General features: G+C 47.8%; 6 protein-coding genes and 1 non-coding gene across 7 annotated transcripts; 2 read left to right on the forward strand and 5 right to left on the reverse strand.

Moving 5' to 3' along the window:
- Window positions 1-289: 289 nt before the first annotated feature.
- On the reverse strand, window positions 290-2,160 carry F5147DRAFT_800738 (uncharacterized protein; the record flags this gene model as incomplete). The annotated part of the gene is made up of 5 exons (XM_041443272.1): window positions 290-773; window positions 836-1,389; window positions 1,413-1,827; window positions 1,932-2,073; window positions 2,125-2,160. The coding sequence occupies 5 exons, from the start codon at window positions 2,158-2,160 to the stop codon at window positions 502-504; spliced, it is 1,419 nt and encodes a 472-aa protein (XP_041298797.1). The 3' UTR covers window positions 290-501.
- Window positions 2,161-4,271: 2,111 nt separating this feature from the next.
- F5147DRAFT_565122 (uncharacterized protein) lies at window positions 4,272-4,556 on the forward strand (the record flags this gene model as incomplete). Its single annotated transcript, XM_041430743.1, has 1 exon — window positions 4,272-4,556. A coding segment is annotated over one exon (285 nt), but the record flags the coding sequence as incomplete, so codon positions are not given.
- A 649-nt stretch (window positions 4,557-5,205) lies between these two features.
- On the reverse strand, window positions 5,206-6,855 carry F5147DRAFT_832553 (uncharacterized protein; the record flags this gene model as incomplete). Its single annotated transcript, XM_041443818.1, has 12 exons — window positions 6,608-6,855; window positions 6,520-6,552; window positions 6,444-6,463; window positions 6,367-6,381; window positions 6,271-6,309; window positions 6,173-6,201; window positions 6,101-6,114; window positions 6,017-6,052; window positions 5,793-5,852; window positions 5,610-5,744; window positions 5,317-5,551; window positions 5,206-5,258 (listed from the first exon to the last, which is right to left on the reverse strand). Coding segments are annotated over exons 1-12 (741 nt in total), but the record flags the coding sequence as incomplete, so codon positions are not given.
- Window positions 6,856-7,079: 224 nt separating this feature from the next.
- Window positions 7,080-7,152, reverse strand: F5147DRAFT_t11. The gene has a single exon. It is a non-coding gene; the product is annotated as a tRNA-Thr (tRNA).
- A 1,149-nt stretch (window positions 7,153-8,301) lies between these two features.
- F5147DRAFT_742181 (major facilitator superfamily domain-containing protein) lies at window positions 8,302-9,846 on the forward strand (the record flags this gene model as incomplete). The annotated part of the gene is made up of 10 exons (XM_041439536.1): window positions 8,302-8,341; window positions 8,422-8,566; window positions 8,616-8,687; window positions 8,741-8,752; window positions 8,808-8,873; window positions 8,921-9,028; window positions 9,067-9,212; window positions 9,281-9,500; window positions 9,544-9,675; window positions 9,792-9,846. The coding sequence occupies 10 exons, from the start codon at window positions 8,302-8,304 to the stop codon at window positions 9,844-9,846; spliced, it is 996 nt and encodes a 331-aa protein (XP_041298800.1).
- Window positions 9,847-10,093: 247 nt separating this feature from the next.
- Window positions 10,094-10,794, reverse strand: F5147DRAFT_767452 (WD40-repeat-containing domain protein; the record flags this gene model as incomplete). The annotated part of the gene is made up of 2 exons (XM_041440894.1): window positions 10,094-10,103; window positions 10,160-10,794. The coding sequence occupies 2 exons, from the start codon at window positions 10,792-10,794 to the stop codon at window positions 10,094-10,096; spliced, it is 645 nt and encodes a 214-aa protein (XP_041298801.1).
- A 9,776-nt stretch (window positions 10,795-20,570) lies between these two features.
- F5147DRAFT_757170 (uncharacterized protein) lies at window positions 20,571-22,266 on the reverse strand (the record flags this gene model as incomplete). The annotated part of the gene is made up of 9 exons (XM_041440367.1): window positions 21,845-22,266; window positions 21,680-21,750; window positions 21,561-21,629; window positions 21,427-21,510; window positions 21,288-21,365; window positions 21,003-21,236; window positions 20,904-20,954; window positions 20,658-20,853; window positions 20,571-20,605 (listed from the first exon to the last, which is right to left on the reverse strand). Exons 1-9 carry the CDS (start codon window positions 21,882-21,884, stop codon window positions 20,571-20,573), a joined length of 858 nt encoding a protein of 285 aa, XP_041298802.1. The 5' UTR covers window positions 21,885-22,266.
- Between the last annotated feature and the right edge of the window lie 12 nt (window positions 22,267-22,278).

Consider the following 22,278-nt stretch of genomic DNA (forward strand, 5'->3'; position numbering starts at 1 on the left):
GATAGATCAGTTTGTGTGATGTCGACGAGCAAAAGAATGAGAAAAGGTCGCGCAAAAGAAAGGCTGACTCGGACTCATGTAAGCACAATATCTACCGATGATTTAAGGTTTAAGCCACTAAAATAAGGTTTTGGCCATTTCTGAGTCGAGCTCAAGTCCTCCACGGAACTGGCAGTAAGGTTATCTGCTTCTAGTCAGGATGCCAAGAACCGGCAGAATTATATACACTGTATATGTTGGGATTTGAAAGAAAAAAATAAATGCCTAGTTCAATATTTAGTGTTAGTTTGGCGGCACAAATGCGGTGCATCACAAAAACACATTCGACGATCAGAGTGTAAATTCATACTTGTCATTCGTACCATGCTCGATCTCATCAGTCGTAATTGCAGCTGGATTTGAAGGACTAGTTCACTCGGGGTATCAATCTTGAGATGTAGCGTGATGATAAACACTCTCCCGGAACACGTGTGAGATTGTGGAAAGGATCCATGCATACAGCTACAGTACCTCTAGTGTCCTCATGTCCATCAAGTAGCTAATGGAAGCCATGTCTTTGACCCGTGCAATGATATCATGTTCGGATGCGATCCTCTTGAATTCTCCGTTGCGCTGTCGCGCTAGTAAAAATGCACTAAACGGCTGTCCAAGGCAAACAATCAACCGCAATGCTCGCGAGTCCAAATCCGAATAAATCGACCCAGTTTGTGCAACGGGTGAATTGCACAACGGAGATTCGGGTACGGACCAATTGTCCACGCTCTGCGTATCGTCTGCAGTGTCATGTAATCAAGTATTTGATATAATTGCGAAGCCGGCTGTAGATCCACAACACCTCGCAGCGAAGAGACCGATGACTGAATCTCTTCTTCGGATGGAGATGACAGCTTGCGTGGTGGAGCTTCGTATAAAGTGATGTCGGCTGGTAGACAGCTATTGAACTCCGATGACTTTCCAACCCAGTCCAGGGCAGTAATATCGCCCGACTGAGCTATGATTTCCTGCAGGAGTCGCCCGAGCGCGTTCTGCTTCTTCTCGGTATAATCAACATGCAGGCGGATGCCAAAGACGCCGAATAACGAGTATGCGATGTCTTCTTGCAGCGTGGTGATACATGTCGACGCCCACTGAAGTTTCTCTCGGGCGTCTCTCATCCCGGGACGGAAGGCCACGACGGCTCGTCGATCTATCCCCGTCACATCCTCCAACTCCTGCATGATCGCGACGGAATCCTTGTGGTTGGGAGTGCGATCATCGAGATAAAGAGTCCAATCCTTTTGATAGAAGATAATGACTTTGGAAACGAGGAATTCTTGAACTGTCCATCCGCGGGTGTTCCAAGCACTCCTTGCCAGTGCGCCAGGTTTTGACGAAGGTAGAAGTATACGACTGTAAGCGCGGAGTGGTGATACCAGGCAAACATGGACTTCAACGATGCTTGGAGCTTAACATCGATGTTCTTGTCAATACAACATGTATCGCTCCATGCCCAGTGATACCCCAAATCACGAGTAGTTTTGCAAAAGGACTGCAACTTCTTAATGTCGCCAACTGGATCCAACTCATAGATGACTTTGCCCTGGATATCCTGCAGCAGCGGCTCCCCGTCTTCCCACCTGTGTGATAGCATGACATATCGGAAATATGACATCGCCACTTCTTCGATGCGCTTCATTTGGATATCTCGATGCATGATTGTTGACGATACAAGTTCCTTGTACTCTGTGCTCGTTTTGAAGGTGCATATCTGCATCTCTCGATCACATAAGAGACCAGTGGTGGTGTCGAGTACACGCAAAGGAGCATTGTCAAGTTGAGCATCGATGACTTTTCAAATAGCACGGTCCAGAGTCCCATGGACTGAGATACTGCTGGCGTAATTCTACCGAAACAGTCAAAGCATGTAGACGCACGAGTTCTCTGAAGCTTACTTTGTGTCTCATTATCAGGAGCATTCAATTTTGAGAGCATATCTTGGTATGCCTGTACCGCTTCATCGTAGCGTTGTGCACCATGAAGCGCTGCGTGCTTCAAACTGTATCCGAGATAAGACGAAGGGTTGAGTTCGGTGACCTATGTGTCACTACAATAAGTATAGGTTGAAAACGACAAATGCTATCGCACCTTCTGCGCATCAAGAAGTGCTTCCTTCCATAGCATTTTTCCCAGCCTTGCCTTGCTGCGCTTTACAAAGACGGCATCAGATGCAGAATTCAAGTTGATCGCTGACGAGTAGAGGTCAATAGCCCTGTCATAGTCGCCTGCAGCGAGGGCAGTATCTCCGTTGGTAAGAAAGATGGTGCTGCATTCTTCCTTGAAAGCTGAGTGAAATGGGGGCGATGATTATAACATCGGATGACATCACTGAAGACTTGCCAGTGGACCAGTCAAGGCAGCTGGCCTTTATTGTTTCGTGAACGTTGTCCATCATATATTCGTGTGATTTGAGTTGATTTTGACTGCGGAAAGGAAAGCTTGGCACTGTTTCTGGTGTTCAGTGAGCTGCAACGATTTGAGATCCCAGCCGAAGAGCTGGACAAGGGACTCGTTTATGAAAAAGATTTCGGATGTGTGTTCACGCACCACTACCAAGTCCTCATACATGAAATGGATAGGTGAACTCCATAAGAGAGCGCTGGAATCGAGAACTGCGGTAAAATGTTTCCAGTGTGAACTCCAAAGGATGCGACGCGTTTTCTCGTTCCTGCATTATAAATTTGGACATCGTCTTTTGTTGCAATGGCAAAAAGTCCTCCAGGCGAATACCATACGCCGTTGACATCACTATCACATTCAATTGAGTCTCCTTGTTGCTCCCACGTGCTGGTGTTCCACAACTTCGTGATTCCATCATATGAACCAGTGACCAGCACGGTGTCATCGAGAGAAAAGTCCAGTGAAGTAGTCCCTAAGCCCTTTGAGGTGGGTTGAAATTTTGGTGAGTAATTTATTGGATGCCAAAACGTTAGGTGTCTTCAAAGTTCATTACTTATCTTGCTACTTGGACGTTAGGTGTCTTCATTACCTATCTTGCTACTTCTTGCTTCCTGGTACTATACAGTACTTGACTCATTCACCTTCGCTCGGCCACACGCTTACAAACAACTCCATATAGTATGAGTAGCGGTGCTTTCGCATTTGTTTTTCCCTCAGCGTATGTTCTACTCTCTGAGCCCATAACCATCCGTCGTTTATCGGGGAATACTGCGACTGCCACTATGCCCTCTTCATGACCTTTGAACTCTCGCAGGGGTGTAGTGATTGGAAGGAAATCTGACATTTCACTGGAGGCGGATGGTGTTGAGTAATACGGTCGAAGTGAATTTTGGGAGGTGAGTGGGGTGTCTTTCTACAGTGGTGCGTGTATTGTGCGTTTTATGTGTTGACCTGTCTTATTTCAATAGATGCCCAGGACACTTCTTGAGGCTGTTCGCCTCCACGCTACCATCGCCGTTACGGCAAGAATACAGTATGAAAGGGATGCTGAATTCTCAAATGTCGTTGTAGTTTGCATAAGGGAGCCAAACACACGCTAAGCATCGCTAAACGGGACTCGTATTTAACCCTTACGGTACGCAACGTCAACACTTGTAGTCTTCAAACACATCCTCAACCTCAGCAGTGCTCCTAAACCAGTCATTTTTGGCTCCTAACCCTCACAAGACTTAATCCTTGAGTGGATGCTACATGCGAAGTCGTCAGATTGTGTCAAGAATGCTTTAATCAACTAGGTGGGAGGACGCACGAAATTAATCGTATGCTAATATTCACGGACACTATGCGCTGGTCTAAGGCATGTCCATCTCACAAGCCAATGGCTGGACCGCTCGGGCGGCTCGTTTGGAATTCATTGCTTCATCCCCGCAAACGTCTTTGTAGAGTGTTTCGACTGAGTGGTGCGCGGTGCTAGTGAGCATTGTTGAATCCACAACAAGGTCGACAATAGTCACTAGGACCTCGTGTCCCAATAACGCTTGTAATTTGCACACCAACCGCTAGGTGTATCACTTCGGCGGGAGTACTAAAGGTACCGACCACGGTTTCACAGGCAGCAAGAAATGTCGATTCATGCCGAGACAGATCCGTTTGTGTGGTTTCAAGGAGCGAAAATGGCTGGTCGCGCATGAGAACGGCTGACTGGAAGGTTTCGTCAAATTTACGTGTCCCATGACACGCGAGATGGAGCCACTGAGTGTTTGTCTCGCAATCTCTCGATTTCGTGGCATCAACACTGATTATCTTTGAGAAGAAAGAAGCTCCTCCCAACAACTCTCGCTTTCAAATATTCCGACTTCAAAATATGCTCCCATTCCGGTTTGAGGACACGCCCTCGCAGCACGCTCCCATCATCATGGCGTTCCCCATACTCAATGGAAACAGTTAGCCCTCATCGACCAGGGTTCGCCATGAGCATTCACTCGTCCATCTATCCCAACGTCAAATTCGTGCTTGGTATTATTATACACGAGGAGGGCATTGTGTGCGTGCGAATGGACGAAGGAGACGGACTGAGGAAACGATATAACGAAGCTGCTCAGTGGGTGCTCCTTTGTTGAGTGATGATGTTTTTTGGGACGATTGACGGGAAAAAAGCCAAGGTTGTTTCTGGACCGAATAAGGATATGAAGCTCGTCGTCGACTTCAACCCTCTCAAAATCACGCTGATTCGGGGTGGACAGTATACTATCCAAAAAACATGTTGAGACTTTTAGAGTCATTCGCACGAAAGCATAATGCGAATACGAGTAGATAGCTAATTCCAGTAGTGATACAGTACATTGAGTATTTGTTTATTGTCCGTTGGGGCGATGCCCGATGGTACACATCGAGTATTGGCCACATACACTATCACTTCCAACTTTGGTACCAAACTAGCACCATTAACGAGTCCACGAGCAGAGTATCCAAATATTCGGTCCATTTTCGTGCTACACACTAATAGTGCTAGTCGACATGCATGCGCGCTCCGACTCGGAGTCCTGGAAATCAATGGAACTCATAGTACAAGTTTCTAGGTCGATGCTATGAATGAGCTTGGCATTATATTTTCGAACGCTAAGGATGAGACGTGGTCCCAGCACGAATAATTGCACGAATATGGCGATTTGAAGTATGGCATAATAAATTTGAGCTCCCACAGAATATGAGTCCTATAGACAAAATAGTGGTCAGACGCAAGATGTCGGTCAGGGATTGGCACACCTACTATTATGTTAGGAGACAGACAACCAAGGCTGAAACAAGAAACAGCAGCAAAGCTAGCACACGTGGAACTTCAGCGAAAGAAGATCAATCGCGTTAAGGTTAGGAGTTCACCTTGCAAAGTAAAGCACATGACTTTGTATTAACACCGTGAAACAACCTTTAGACCATCTTGGACGTAGCCACGGAATTTCACGGTAATGTTTGACAGCGATCCAGACTGCAAGACAGAGTACAATGCCCTCCCACACAAGGCGGAGTATCCAAACCCCGGCCAATAGAAGTTCAAGTTGTTGGCTTCTCTGAACCTCGTAAACACATTGATTGGTGCCGGAGAGGACGAGGTCATCTGAAATTTATCCTATCAGCTTGATGATTCAAGGTCTTTCATGATAATCGAAGCATACCCCAAGGCAAACTGCGGATTGCTAATGCAAACAGCACTCCACAGGCGGCTGTGATAGTTGGAAAGACTACAATGAGAAAGACGAGGATTTTTTTTGATCCCTGATACATGGCATATAATCGGGCAATCATGATGACTTGCAAGATATTTCAGTCGAATATCAGCGGAGTACGCAGTGACTCACTGCCGAGTATGGTATTTATGAGGAAATATGTCCCTGCTTGTACCAGGAAAAATAGGGTACCTGGAAAACATAGTTACTGAAGAGTCTCGAAGCTTAATACTTTGGTCAAACTTACAGCTATTTCAGATGTTATATAGAATCCCTAAAACAGGCATTTCACTCACCCCTAAGTAAAAGTGTAGTCAGTTGGACAGGCATGGCAGGCAGACGCTGGCACGAGATAATTACCACATCTGTCATCGAAATTCCTGGGAGACTCGCTGCTTACTGTTGGTCAGAAGGAATGGCAACAGAGTAAGGAGACATACGCAGTAGGTTGTTGCTGATAGTGAGAGATGACTTATTAGTACAGTGCCAACTTGTTGGCCTTGCGAACATACATAGAGTATAGTATTCCAACGTAGCGCACCTAGAATATTCTCCAGTCAGTATGTATAACTTGGCAAGTGCACCACAGCGCACGATATTGGCTACATACGATGACATATAGAAAGGTCATGAAAGACCAGCGTTGCTTCTGCCTCGAATTAGCTGTCTCGTTTTGGCGTCAATATGCGATAAGAGTTCTACTCACCCAGATCAGTTCAACCTATGAATCATTGTATGTAGTGAGATGACTGTTCTGGTAATGGCATCAACTCATCAACCTACCTCTTGTTGGAATGTCAGTGCTAAATGATACCGGGACGTCAACAATCGCCTAGACAACTTGTACTGTGTTGCTTACCCCAATCATAGAGCATTGCAGTCGAGGACGCCACTGCAAAACCAGTCATAAATAGTGTCAAACAGCATCGGGCCTGCTCTTCACGAACCTAAAACATAGGTGGCAACATGATGTGTATCGTTGTCCAGCCAACCACTGGGATCAATTGAGAGTAGCAACATTTCCAAGAAATATGGGTCAAAGAATAGCGGTTTTGGTGGAGCATAACGGTGATGTTGGCGCTACATATACACCATCCAGCGCTTGTGTCGCCGAAATAGGCAGATGCATCCTTGACCGACTGCCAGTGTTTTACGTATAATCATATAAAATCAAGTACAGAAACTTGAAGTCACAGTGGAAGCCTAACAAGGAAGTAGTACTGCAGGGGCAGTACTACTAAGCAGTGCATCACGCTTACCTGACACCCTGAACTATATACTACAACTGTGCGTGTAGGTCAGCCACGAGGCTAGCTACCAGGATACTAGGAATCCAGACAGCTTGAATTCGGATCACCAGGTTTTGTGGCACTATGATAGATGTTGAAGTCCTATACTTATGAGAAACAAAACAAAGACTTCCCATTAGCCGACTTGAACGACTGACCTCGTCATTACTAGTGACGCGCTCTACCAACTGAGCTAAACGGGACATGCGAGTTACTAAAACCAGCACATGTTGAAGCTTAAACATTGCGTGGGAACTAATACGGGTCGGATCAACAGACTGACTATCAATCGACCAGCGGGCTGCGGCTACTACTACACGGTATTGATGCATATATAATGCCGTGCCTCGTAATGATAACTTCTTCTGAGTCTTCGGCTTCCTACAACCATATATACTACTTCGGCCCCAAAAATTGTCACATTCCACTATTCCCGCATAATACCCGGCGCAGTGCTTCATCACAGCATCTCCTTCGCTATTCAACGTTCAACTGGTACCGTATTATCTATACATGTAAAATCATCCTTGCAATTCACTGCTTTTTTATCGTAAAGGGTTGCTTGCTGCCACCAGTTTATGTCCCATAAGCAAGCTTGGCCGGTGTGTCTGATGGTTAGCACTCGTGATACACTACGATTCGTACTCAGGAGCATCATTGGCACATTACCGTGACTAAACCTTTTTTACCGGCAGAGTTAATGCATTATTCCGCCATAACCTCTTTCCTAGGCTCGTGCTATAGAGAAGAGATACAGCGATGGTTGCACATCTGCCAGTAGTTCAGATGAGTCTCGACTAAGATTCTACAGCAACTTGCAGGTCGCTATCAAACTAAATGGATCTAGGTCGGTGTCAGTCCCATCAACTACTTTCAGGGTGTATTTGTTTTGATACTTCTATAGGTTACATATTCCGATGTGTATATCTGCTGGCCCTGGCCCGGGGCTTCTGCCGGATGATGGCTACGTTCTCGTTGCGAAGTTCTGTCATTCACACTGTATCATCCACTTTGATCCACTATTTGGCCAAACCAATCAGCAGAGTCGCTGATCCGGTGCATCGCTAGGTAGACTAGATCCTGGTGGAGCAGCCTGATTTTCCCTCGTGATCCTCGGTGGTACGGTCAATATTGATTCAGAACGTTTGCAGACGATCCAGAGCTTTCAGCTGTAATCAATTCGCAGTATTTTCCCAAGAATATATCCAAGCCTGCATGTTAGTTTTCCCACCCTTGACGATACCCACTCTCTGTGATCCAACAGCGTAACGTTATCAGCGACTTACTCACTATTGTCCCCTGTCATGCTCGTAATGACCTGAGAGGGATTACTGAGGAAGCTTGATTTACGTATGTCCATAATACTGATCTTATATACCTTGAATCCGGTGGGTTAGGGTATTTGCGAACTCTATTCTGACACTTGCTGTGTATCCTAGATTGACAGAACTAATATTAGGTGTGTCAAATAGTACCGTTGTACTCGTATGAATCTAATGACGCCTACAGCAACGTTCGGTTACAAGGTTTTGAGAAAGACCTGCACCTGCGTGGGGAACAATACGCCACAACTTTGTCCATCCTATTTGTTGGATACATTATCATGCAAATGCCAGGGTGAGTTTTGTCTTTGATTGAGAAACAGCTGAACGTGACTTTTCTTGAGGAACATGTTCCTGCACTGGCTGGAGAGGCCTTCTGTCATCATCCCGTGCTGTACGTTTACAATATCAGTATTGTCAGGTTTGTCGACACTGACCGTTCATGAAGATGTTGCTAATCGTGCTCAAGAATCACAACGAAGTACGTTTCCCTGTCTTGCATCGTTCAGATCCAGTCTCTGATAGTTTGACCCAAGCGATACTGGGATTGTCATCGCCTGCTTCTTTCTTGGCTTTTCCGAAGCTCCCTTCTTCCCGGAATTGTATTTCTCGTATCTAAACGGCACAAGCGAGACGATGTCGCCTTGAGACTAGCTCTCGTTTCTTGTGGAAGTTTTCTCAACTTTGCATTCGGATCCCTGTTTGCATCCGCTATACTCCGCGGCATGCAGGACAAAATTGGTCAAGCTGCATGGAGGCAGGTGACGATCGTTTCTATAACTGAATGATTTGTAGATGGTTATTTTACGTTGAAGGCGGTATCACCATCTTGGTCGTGGTTTGCGCGATGTTCATACTTCCTGATTTCCCGCATAACACCAGGTGGTTCACCCCAGAGGAAAGCACAATTCTTATATCTCGCCATGTAGAAGATGGCTATGGTAAGGCTGACAAGCTTGGGAAGCAGACGACCATGAAAGGACTGCGGGATCCGATATCTGACTGGGAGGCGTGGTTGCGGCCGTAGTAGGGCAGTGTTTCTTCGCCTACTTCCCGACGCCGTGCGCGAAACTGGGATATAACACGACTGTAACGCATCTCGCGGAGATCAGGTACTCTGACAAGAAGCAGAGGCGTTACAAATGCTTTATTGTCTCCAATGCACTCGGCGCCCTTGCATTCATGATGTCAATCTTTACGATGGACAAGGCTGCGCGCTATACTTCACTGTGAGTGGTATCGCCGGTCGTGAGTCGTCACTCTTGTACTCAGAAACATACAGGTTCCTGATGCGGCTCGAGTTACCGCTGGATACTTGGTGCTCTTAGGTTGGATCAGCAACCCTTTCTTCAGAGAACCTGCGAAGCGCGCCGTTGCTACTACTCTAATGAACGCACTGGGCCAGTCTCCAGACAGGCAATGTTGTTGGATCGTCAGTGACGTTGTCATAGATTTCGTGCTCTCGCTGACTATTCACGACTACGCTTTTCGTATAGGTATGTATGACCGTCGAACTGAAGCACGACATACCCTTGTTCCTATGCCGTCTGCATCCCTGCACTTGGAGTGTTATAGGTATATTTGGTAGTATGTATTTATATTTGAGGTATTTGGAGATTGAGAGGAATAAACAGGATATGAAGATATCAATAAGAAATTTGGGACTCGATTGGTTTTAGATATCTGGTATAGTTGACAACTGAAATATTGATGGCTTCTGACAGCCGGACAACTGTAAATTCAAGCTCGATGCTAGGTATAACACTGACAAGGAATCAAAGAATTGAGTGGTACACTGAATATTGCAACTATAAAATCGTCATTACGCGGAGCTACCAGGATTGATGTTAGCGACTACAAGGATGGATGGCAAATGCTAAGAACTCACGCATCTCGGCAACTCGACCAGCGCATCCCATGTGCCATATGGCTCAAATCAAGCTCAACGCCTCCTCTCGGGATTACAATTGCAGTACCAGGAGAATAAAATGGATATCGGGACAATGGAGGTACCCAGAAAAGGAGCTGATGATTGGGTCCCATTATCCATCCATTAGGCTGCAGCAAGAAAGGGGTTGAATGAGAATCATGATGTGAGGCGGTTTCGAGCAAGTCAGCGGGGTTGGGCAGAGCATATTCCAGGTTGGAAGAGAAGAAAATCAGGCGAGCGTTACAAGTGTTGGGTGGAATGATGTGGCTTTCTTGGGTGGGAGATGAGGTGTTTCGATGCAGCGAAAATGCGGAGGGATCTGAGTCTCTGGACCGGGGGGATGAGGATGGTTGCACGTTCACTCTATCCCACACCCGCACAGTGTTATCATCTGAACCAGACGCGATGCGAGTACCATCCGGTGAGAACGAGATTGAGTAAACCAGGGCAGTGTGCCCCTCCAAGGGCTCACCCAATGGCTGTCCCGTGGCTGCATCCCACACCCGCACAGTATTATCCCATGAACCAGATGCGATGCGAGTACCATCCGGTGAGAACGAGACTGAGCAAACATATCCAGTGTGCTCCTTCATTGGCTCACCCAATGGCTGTCCTGTTGCTGCATCCCACACCCGCACAGTGTTATCCGATGAACCAGACACGATGCAAGTACCATCTGGTGAGAACGAGACTGACAAAACCGCTCCAGTGTGCCCCTTCAAGGGCTCACCCAATGGCTGTCCTGTTGCTGCATCCCACACCCACATAGTCCCATCCGATGAACCAGACGCGATGCGAGTACCATCCGGTGAGAATGAGACTGAAAAAACCACTCCAGTGTGCCCCTTCAAGGGCTCACCCAATGTTACGGTACACTTATTCCCCTAACTTTTCCTTCGTTACCAGACAATGGTCCTTTGTTACATCTGTTACTGAACGTCCGATTACCTTCCAGACTCTTACGCACATTATCGCCAAGCTCACCTTCCATACCAGTAACCGTCACCATGCATAGCCGTTATCTCTCTTATCTCTTATCAAGCGGGCTGTCCGCCTTCTATCTTGATACACATTCCGTCTTCTATCTTGATACACATTTACAAGCTCCGCTTGAACACTCGCTATATAGACACATAGTGTACCACATGTATTCTGCACTTTAATCTACTGGGTCTTACCTGGAACCAAGTCCTTTAGCAAGGTCTCCAACCTTGCTATCTAAGAACCACTATTCTAAGGGAGTCGCCGATACTCGCCTTAGCCAGAAACCTTTGACCTCTCATTCGAGAGAAGAACTACGTCTGTCTCGCCGAATCTCAGTCCCTTCAGACTTAGACAGCTCGACATATCCCAGTCATAACAAAAGATTAAAGTCCCACCACAGACGCCGCCATCTGCGACGTCCCCTGACATCACGACTTCGTTAACTCCTTTGATCGGAGCTTTGAACCTAGGCACATTACCGCCTATACCGCCGCTAAACGCCATGACTACTACTACTAAAGAAGTAGAGATCAAGATCGGGTCTCCCCCTGAATTCGATGGGGACCGCGATGAGTCGCACAGGTTCATGCTGAACTGTACTGCATATCTCGATATCAACGATAAAATCTACGACACCGATAAGAAGAAAGTAATCTTCGCACTCTCGTTTATGACCAAGGGCAATGCAGCCGCTTGGAAGGAGGACTTCATGGAAGCCGCTCAGAACTCAAGGAGAAAGAACACTGCCGGACATATCATTGCATACAGCACCTGGGAAGACTTCAAGGTAGCCTTCAAAGAAGCCTTTGGAGCCATAGACCCAGCTGGAACAGCTATGGCCAAAATCTGCACCCTGGAAATGAAAGGAGATCTCATGACCTACATTTCCGATTATTGCCTCCTGGCTCACAAAGCTGGGATAACGGAGAACGTCACCAAGGTGGAATTCTTCCGCGAAGGTCTTGATATAGGACTTCAGAACAACCTCTATCGTACCGGAGAAAGTCTTGACGACTTTGAAACCGTTGTCGCTACCTGCATTAACCTAGACAATGCATTTCAAAGGTTGAAAGCAATCCAACGACGGGAGAACCCGACACAGAAGAAAAAGAAATATGGAGATCGCCACTTCACCCCTCACAGAAGCGATGCTATGGAGGTAGACTGACTCTCGGAGTCAGAAGTGAAGAGGCATATGAAAGAAGGGCGATGCTTCAATTGCCATCAAACGGGACACCGTGCCAACAACACCATGTTTCATCCTAGGGAGGACAAGAAACAGAAGATGTCTATCTGCAGAAAGGTTGAGAAAGCAGAAAGCAGCGATGAAGAGGAAGAAGTAAACCGACGCTTCATGGAGATGGATTTTTAAAACAGAAGACTGCATCGATGTCAGTACCTTCTGTCCCTATACGGCTTGTACAATCACTTGGAAATAAAAAGGAGCTTCGCATTCCTGCTGCCATTATCTCCACCAAGTGTATGAAAACCATCGAAACCTCTATGGTCGTTGACTCCGGAGCAAGTGGAACCTTCATTAGTGAAGCCTTCTGCAAACTACACGGGATCAAGACCCATAAACTCTTGAAACCCTTCCTTGTCACTACGGCGGATGGGTCTGACGCTAAAGGAGGACTCATATCCTGCTATTGTGTCCTCATCGTCAAAATTGATGAACGAACCATGATAGGAAAGTTCAACATAACCAAACTCGCAAAGAAAGACAAGATTCTGCTCAGGTACCCATGGTTGAAGGCATTAAACCCAGCAATCAACTGGACGAGCAAAGAACTTTCCCTCCCGCCAAATGAACGATCGCTTGACATCGAGAAAAGCATCGACCGCCTTAGGAAACACCGTGGTCTCCCGCCACTATTCCCTCGGATCACTCCTGTACAAAAGGAGTCGTGCCGAGAGTGGAAGAACTCCATACTAAAGAGACCCCACGTAGAACCAACTCACCCAAGAGCTTCTGTCGAAGAAATAGTCGACGAAGAACTTCCTCACCTCGTGCCTGATCAAGATGGGCCAGATTATGACACTAGAGAAGACGTATGGTCGGAAAACTACGCACCGCCAGTCATCAATTCCTCTCTCTACCCTCTCAGTAATGAGGAAGTCCTAATCGAATACTCTCCTGATGGCTCCCAAGTCAGGGTAATCTCTGAAGTCTCGTTTGATACTCCTCTTACTAGAGATGGTACCTCGAAGCAAGAACAGAGCTATGCAAAATCAAGTAACAAAGCTCAAGAATTCGCCCTCGCTGGAGAACAGGAAAAGATGAAGAAGAGTTTTGAGGAACTCGTCCCCTCCTACCTCCACACCTACACTGATATCTTTGCAAAAGACGGCCTCAATAAGCTACCTCCAGAACGACCTGGTATAGATCACCATATTGATCTGAAACCAGGATTTGTACCACGAACCTCCAAAATTTACCCGCTATCAGGAAAGGAAAGAGAAGCCGTGAAAACTTTCATCAAAGAAAATACCGAAAAGGGATTCATCGTACCATCAAAATCCCCGCAAGCCAGCGGATTTTTCTTTGTAGGAAAGAAAAGCGGCGAGTTGCGCCCCTGCCAAGACTATCGATACCTCAATGACTGGACCGTGCGCAACCAGTACCCGCTCCCCCTTCCTAAAACTCTCATTGAACGACTCTACAAAGCCCAATATTTCACCAAGATTGATGTACGATCTGGCTATAATAACATCAGGATCCATCCGGACGACAGGTGGAAGGCAGCTTTCACTACTGAAGAAGGCCTGTTCGAACCCATGGTAATGTTCTTCGGATTAACAAACTCGCCTGCCACCTTCCAATCCTATATGAACAATCGGTTTCAGACTGAGATCAACGAAGGATGGCTCGTCATATATATGGACGACCTGCTCATCTTCTCCTCGGACCTTCCCGAACATCATATATGAACCAAGAGAGTACTAGAGATTCTCCGCCATGAGCAGCTGTTCGTGAAGCCTGAAAAATGTACTTTCCACGCGAAAGAAGTGGAATATCTCGGAATGATCATTCGCCCGGGAGAAGTAGGTATGGAGCATGCCAAAGTCGACGGAATAAAGAACTGGCCCACCCCTACCTCAGTTAAAGATGTTCACTCTTTCCTCGGATTTTGCAATTTTTATAGAGCATTTGTGTCCCATTATTCCGACATTGCCCGGCCACTCATCAATCTCACCTGGAAAGATCAACCCTTCGCTTGGACCCCTGAGTCCCAGGACTCCTTTGATCAGCTTAAACAGCGCTTCACTACGAAGCCTGTGTTACGCAACCCGGACCCTACCCGCCAATTCGCCCTTGCCACCGACGCTTCCCTCGTAGCAACTGGAGCTGTGCTGTTACAGACGGATGAGAACGGAGTCTATCACCCTTGCGAGTACATCTCCCAGTCCTTCAACCCCGCCGAACGCAATTATGAGATCTTCGATTGAGAATGGCGTCACTATCTAGAAGGAAGTCCTCATCCCGTTGTTGTCTTTACAGACCATTTGAACCTCCTCTACTTCTCGAAAGCACAGAAGCTTTCTCAAAGGCAAGCACATTGGCAGCTCACTCTGTCCAACTATGATTTAGAACTGCACCATGTTCCCGGAATGAAGCTTGCAGCGCCTGATGCCCTCTCTCGACGCCCCAATCACGGTCTGGGTGACCATGATAACAAAAATTGCATGCTCCTCCCGGACTCCATGTTTATACAGTTACTCGACGACGAACTCTCCACCACCCTAGCCGCAAACTCTTTGGATGACCCCGTCTTCTCCGTCGCCAGCGATGCCCTGGACGGGCTGTGTTTACCTCCGATGAAATCAGCACTTTCGGACTGGAAAATCTCTGACGGCATACTGTACTACAAATCCCACACCTATGTCCCGCCCACACAGCGTGTGACCGTTTTACTCCGGCACCATGACCATCCTACCGCCGGCCACCCCGGTCAGTTTAAAACTGAAGAACTCGTCAAGCGCAATTATTGGTGGCCCGCCATGGGCACTTTTATCCACTCCTATGTCGCTGGATGCGCCCTCTGCCAGCAGATGAAGGCTGACACTCATCCCGTCACCCCCCCCCCCCCCTTGTCCCCATTCCCTCCTCCGCCACCCGGCCCTTCTCCCAGGTCTCTGTTGACCTGGTGACCGACCTGCCCGTTTCCAACGGTTTTGATTCTCTCATGGTCGTGGTAGACCATGGCCTTACGAAGGGGGTGATTATTTCCCCTTGCAACAAAAACATCTCCTCTGAAGGGGTGGCTAAACTATTTCTCAAAAACGTGTTTAAACGCTTCGGACTTCACAAGAAAGTGATCTCTGACAGAGGTCCCCAGTTCATATCGAAGTTTTCTAAAGAACTAGCCCGCCTCCTCGGATATCAGATTGCTGCCTCCACTGCATACCACCCGCAGACTGATGGACAAACCGAACAACTCAACCAGGAAATAGAAATGTACCTCCGAATATACTGCAGGAGTAACCCCCACGAATGGTCAGACCATCTACCTCTCGCCGAATTCATACACAACCACCGCAGACACAAAGCAAGGAACACATCCCCCTTCTTCCTTATGATGGGGTATGAACCTCGTGGCATCCCCCATGTCCTATCATCCTCGGACACCCCTGCCGTAGAAGAAAGAGTTCGCGCCCTCCAGAAGATTCGAGAAGAAGCCATTTCATGTCACAATATCGCTATGCAACGAATGGCAGAAAGAACGCATAAAAAGAAGTACCTACCATGGAAGATAGGAGATAAGGTCTGGCTATCCGCAGCTAATCTCATGACCACCCTCCCATCCAGGAAGCTAGCGCCCAAATGACATGGACCATTTCCCATAACCGCAGTCTTATCGCCAATCACGTTTACCTTGAAACTTCCAGAACAATGGAGGGTCCACCCCACGTTCCATGCTTCTGAGCTATCCTCCTATCACAAGACAGAAATCCACGGACCAAACTATGAAGAACCACCCCCGGATATAGTCAATCAAACGGAAGAATACGAAGTTGAAGCCATCCTAAGTCACAAGGGCATGGGTAAACGAAGACGCTATCTCGTATCCTGGAAAGGATACTCTTCCGGAAGCAACGAATGGATTCCAGCGGAGAATCTGGAAAATGCCGAAAACCTCCTCTCAATCTATAAGAAGAGACACAAGTTGAACTAAGTCGACCAGTTCCCACTTCCACTCAAACAAACAAACATGTCTTCCCAGCAAACCCCTTCTCCTACTGAGTCCACCGCCTCCACCCTCAGTGAATCCCCCTTCGCCAACAATGTCGTTAGCATTGAAGATGACGTCATCATCGAGACCACCATCCTCTCCATTGCCCATGCCCTTGAAATAGAGAATTATCTCAACTCTCAACCAGCAGTCCCAGCCGGCATCGCCGCCACCTACATCCACATCATAAGAACCACCCAATGCCTAGAGGAAGAATTTGCTCAGATACAAAACAATGCCCTTAGGCTTTCCTGTAACCACATCCAGCGGCGTATACGCTCGCTTACGCTCCAGCTATTCCCTCTTGGTTTTAGCACTATCTGTAGGGAAATTATACAGACTGTTGCTGATCGAAACTCCTTCCAAGTCGGCCGCCCGCTGCCTCCTCTTACTCATACTCCCCCCACTGTTCTACCTGATCCAACGTCGATCGGAGGAAATGCTCAACTGATACCTGTCCCATCGCCCAACCAGATCTATAAACGGAAGCTCCACAACGGAGCCATCGTTCACGGCATAACCAAAGCCAAATCGTCTAAAGGAAAGAAGCACGAGGTCATTGACCTCACCAAGGAACCCACCACCATCACTGTCAGAACTCCCTCACTAAAAAGCATCGTCGGCGCCATCGCCGACGCCAACTTCATCTGCCGAGTCTGCAAGAAGCTCGGCCACAAGCACAAGAACTGCCCCTTGTACTTCTGTCGCTTCTGTGGCGACACGAAACCTGGGCACTTCTCCATCTACTGCCCCTTTGACACCAACAAACCAGTCTTCCCATTGACTTATACTGACGAAGGCTTTTATGAAGCTTTGGCCGTGTGGGAGGCAGAGAAGGATAGGAAAGAAGAGGAGGACCTAGAGCGCGCCAATAGGGAGTACTTGGTGCAGCCGGAGGACCTCAAGTTCCACAATGCCGACGCCGACCCCATCTACTACGCAAACCAGGACAACTGATGACGTCGAAGTTGGTGACATCAACCATAATACGGGGTAATGTTACGGTACACTTATTCCCCTAACTTTTCCTTCGTTACCAGACAATGGTCCTTTGTTACATCTGTTACTGAACGTCCGATTACCTTCCAGACTCTTACGCACATTATCGCCAAGCTCACCTTCCATACCAGTAACCGTCACCATGCATAGCCGTTATCTCTCTTATCTCTTATCAAGCGGGCTGTCCGCCTTCTATCTTGATACACATTCCGTCTTCTATCTTGATACACATTTACAAGCTCCGCTTGAACACTCGCTATATAGACACATAGTGTACCACATGTATTCTGCACTTTAATCTACTGGGTCTTACCTGGAACCAAGTCCTTTAGCAAGGTCTCCAACCTTGCTATCTAAGAACCACTATTCTAAGGGAGTCGCCGATACTCGCCTTAGCCAGAAACCTTTGACCTCTCATTTGAGAGAAGAACTACGTCTGTCTCGCCGAATCTCAGTCCCTTCAGACTTAATAATTCAAATAAAAAAGAAGTAAAAGCTCGACATATCCCAGTCGTAACACCCAATAGCTGTCCTGTTGCTGCATCCCACACCCGCACAGTCCCATCCGATGAACCAGATGCGATGCGAGTACCATCCGGCGAGAACGAGACTAAGTTGACTACTTCAGTGTGCCCCTCCAAGGCCTCACCCAATGACTGTCTGGTTGCTGCATCCCACACCCGCACAGTGTTATCTTCTGAACCAGACGCGATGCGAGTACCATCCAGTGAGAACGAGACTGAGCGAACCGGGGCAGTGTGCCCCTTCAAGGGCTCACCCAATGGCTGTCCTGTGGCTGCATCCCACACCCGCACAGTGTTATCCAATGAACCAGACACGATGCGAGTACGATCCGGTGAGAACGAGACTGACAAAACCCCTCTAGTGTGCCCTTCCAAGGGCTCACACAATGGCTGTCCCATCGCTGCATCCCACACCCGCACAGTGTTATCCAATGAACCAGACACGATGCGCGTACCATCCAGTGAGAATGAGACTGACAAAACCGAGGCAGTGTGCCCCTCCAAGGGCTCACCCAATGGCTGTCCCGTCGCAGCATCCCACACCCGCACAGTGTTATCTTCTGAACCAGACACGATGCGAGTACCATCCGGTGAGAACAAGACTGAGATGACTTCTCTAGTGTGTCCATTAATTACAATCTGGACAACCACCCAGTTCAAATCACGACCAGATGCCAGACGAAGGTTATTCAGAAACCTTGGCGTAAATTTGGTAGCCATGGTGGAGTTGATGGGCGAGAATGGGAGCGCCGATAGATACAGATGCGGCGTGCTGTGCAAGATCATACCGCCAAACACTTGAATGAATCTTTGTACATCCATCATGTTAGACCGCAAATCGTCGTATCCAGAATGGCCCTGTATTTATTTATGGGTTGTTCGTCCGACAATACCTCGTAGGCGTTTGCTCACTTTCAGCCACTTGGCAACGAATGGAAGTATAGTAACTGCGCTGCTAAACGCATTGAGAAGTCCGAGTGATTCAATCCAGAACATCAGTCGCTCGTCGTCGAAGAGTGATCTCATTTCCTGTGCGAGCTTATCGTCAAAGTCAGTTGTTTGAACATGCTCAGCCCAGTATCGACAGGAATAGGAGAGATGTGGGGGAATGGATGTTTTGACTCGTTGAGGAAGCTCTGCGTCTTTGGAATTGGGGAGGTACGACAACTTTAAATCACAGATATTGAAGCGAAGATCGTGTTCCATCACTCGTAGCGATGCAAATGCAAGGTCGCGTTGTACGTTGGACACCTCGACGAAAAATTCTCCGCTGGATGACTTATCTGTCAGGAAGTCGTGGAAAGATGCGTGAAGGGGTTGGATGGGAATACGCGAATTGGTGGTGCCGCTGAGAAGGGATCCCATGCGTTTAATAATGTCCATGCTGTCATGCTTATTGTCGTCTGGAAAGTAGCTCCGCATGATATCGAGGGAATTGAGAGGGAGTGGTTCAGCTGTGCCGAGTATCTGTCCCATCACGGAACGAAACCCTGCCAGGGCTTCTTCGTACTCGTCGTCGTCATATTGATCCCTTCTCATGATTTCTTTCAAAATGACCAGATACATATCGTACAACAGGTTCTTCTGCTTGCCGGCCCTGCGGTTGACGAGAGCATTGAAGCAACGCATTTGGCGTACGCCTGGAGGGGTATCTTTGATGTATTCGCAAGCAAGACGGGCCCACTCAAAAAGGCCATCGGCTTTCGCAGCTAGATTTGTAAACTCTTTATGGCCAAAATCTGGTAGCCCCTTCAGCTCCTCAGATACGAACGTGTGGATGTCGCGCTCTGCCACTGCTGCTGGGATCTCGTCCATCGACAACCGTAGAATATGCTCAGCGCCGTGAAATGTATCTTCGATATCATGAAGTGGGCGAGACGTGACGAGAATCCGAAAGTTGGATGGAAGTTCTGTAATTTGGGGAAGACCTCTGTCCTGAAGTCTACCAGAAAGTATGCGCAGGAGGTTGTGCCGAGTCTCCTTTCCACCGCTCTCATCCAGTGCTTCGATGACGATCAAGACAAGCCCTACGCTTGACGCAGGCAACTTCTTTAGCGGTTTCATGAGAAGGTCGCGCCACTGCTGGATAATGTCCGTCATATTCTTGAGTGAGTGTGCATCCTTGACCGCATCTGCTAACGCTCGCTTCATCCCCGAATCACGGTCAGCGAGATCGCGCGCGATCGTAGAGAATATCTTTTCATGCTGACGATCTGCTTCTCTGTGCCGATCGAAACAAAAACATGATCCAAGGCCTCCCGATTCCTTGAACCAGTTGGCGATCGTGTGGGCGATGGCTGATTTGCCCTTGCCCGCAGGACCAGATAACCACAGCACCCGTTTGGCAGCATCTCCGCTGCCGTTGATCCAGTCCGTAATCTGGGAAAGAATCTCCGTGCGCGTCCCTGGTAAGCACTGTTTCATGGTATCTAGTCCTGCGCCCTTCGCATAAGCGATATCCCCAAGATCCAGGGTATCGCCTGAAACGGCGTGAGTGAATGTAAAGACAGAAGCGTGTCAGAATCCTTACCCGTACGTTGGACGAAGACGGCCACGTCCCAATCGACTTGATCCCGAAATTGTTGCATAAGGCCGTCCAAAGTGTCGCCGTACTGTTTGATCGTGTCATCAGTTTCCGAGATAAGATTTTTCCCGTCTCTTCCCTATAATATAGTATAAAATTCATGTATAAGGTACGATAGCTTGGTGACTCACAAAAGCTCTTTCTCTCCGAGTAGTCCCTGATGAAACGGGCACACTCGAGAGTCTGGTGAACGATCTTTTCGACGATGCCGCGCATCGATTCAATTTTTTCAAGACTATCATCTTGAGTCATAAAGCGGTAAACTTCAGCCAATTTCTTGAGAAGATTAAGAATCGATTGGTCACGCTGTGTCTGAGCAATTATAATCTTTATGGAATTAGAACTTCTGAGTAGGAGACTTCCAAACCAAAACATACCTTGGATGCAGCAGATAGCATGCCCAGCGCCATCTTTGCGTACGGATGTACCTATACAACGTGATTAGTTCCCTTTCAAACGACAAGAATGGCCCATACGTCTGTGATCTTCTCAAGGACAGCATCGATAATCTTGAGGGGTTGGAGATACGTCGTCTCAAAATCATCTGCAGCAGTAAGATCCGCTGGGGCATTCTCGACGGCGGATGCCATAGAAGTCGCATGTTTCCCGAGTAATCGCATGTTTTCTGTACCATCACAGGCACGTTGAAGTTCGGCATCAACTGAGTGAGGATCGGGTCTTCCTTCCTCGCCAGAAGGAGCAGCCTGAGCCTGTAGGACCACCAAGATTAGAGAAGAAATCAAAGTATTTGATGGAAATACCTGTGAACCGGACAGCCTTTGGTTCACGGACTCACTGGGAATCTCAGATGTGGTGGGATGCTCGCTTTCGTTGGAAGGCTGGGGATGCGACATGTCCTGAGCGCCTCTAAGAAAACGAAAGGACTGGGATAGCACTTACCTCAACTTGCTGACTCGATGAAGCCGCTTCAATTTCGACGTCGTGGATCGCAGTGACATGCGTGCGTGTTCGCTTGGAGCGTTTCTGTACAATCTTAGCCGTATTCAGGACAAACAGTTTTCACGTCTACGCACAGGAAGCTTTTGGGTTAACCCATTCTTCAATTTCCGCATGAACTGACAAGATCCTGTATGAGGTTGGTTCTGGACGAATAATGCGTAAGGACGACGATAGATTTCAAGAGACAACATACCGAGCTTTCAACTAAATTTGCCTGATTGGATCTGGAAGTTGCTGGAGGAGGATCGATATCTGGCCTATGATCTTCAGTCATCGCGAGTGGTTGTAGATTTAGATCGTTGTGAAAGAAACGGTGTCCACTGAGGAGTGGTGTGAGAAGGGAGAATGGATGTCTCACTCTTTGGCAAAACAGAATATTTGAAGCATGGCCAGCACATTAACTTCAAGGGCTATGGATTCAGCCACACAATTGCCATCGGTTCCGGCGGGTGGGCCCATAGCGACAGGTTACTGTGTGCGCACTGCGCATCACAGTGCAAAGTATCGAGAGACCCTGTTCAGGAAAAGTTGAGAGAGCTCGGTCTACTCCAGAGTTGAATTATGCAACAATCCCTTCAAGTCAAGTCTGGCGTTGTCAGAGCTCAAACGTTCTTCGTTCTTTAAGTGAGAGCCTGCGTATTCAGTGGTGCCAGTGGCATTTGTGCCTTGAGACATTTGAATACGACGTACGTACATACAAGCGCTCCGATCACCTTCGGACGGCAGCCCATTGATTCGTGATATGGGGCTCAAGTGGCGCGCGCACGCCGCACATGGCAGTCACACGAATTT

The sequence above is a fragment of the Suillus discolor genome (genome assembly GCF_016758755.1).
Source record: "Suillus discolor strain FC423 chromosome Unknown F5147scaffold_3, whole genome shotgun sequence".
In the NCBI taxonomy this organism is placed as follows: Eukaryota; Fungi; Basidiomycota; class Agaricomycetes; order Boletales; family Suillaceae; genus Suillus; species Suillus discolor.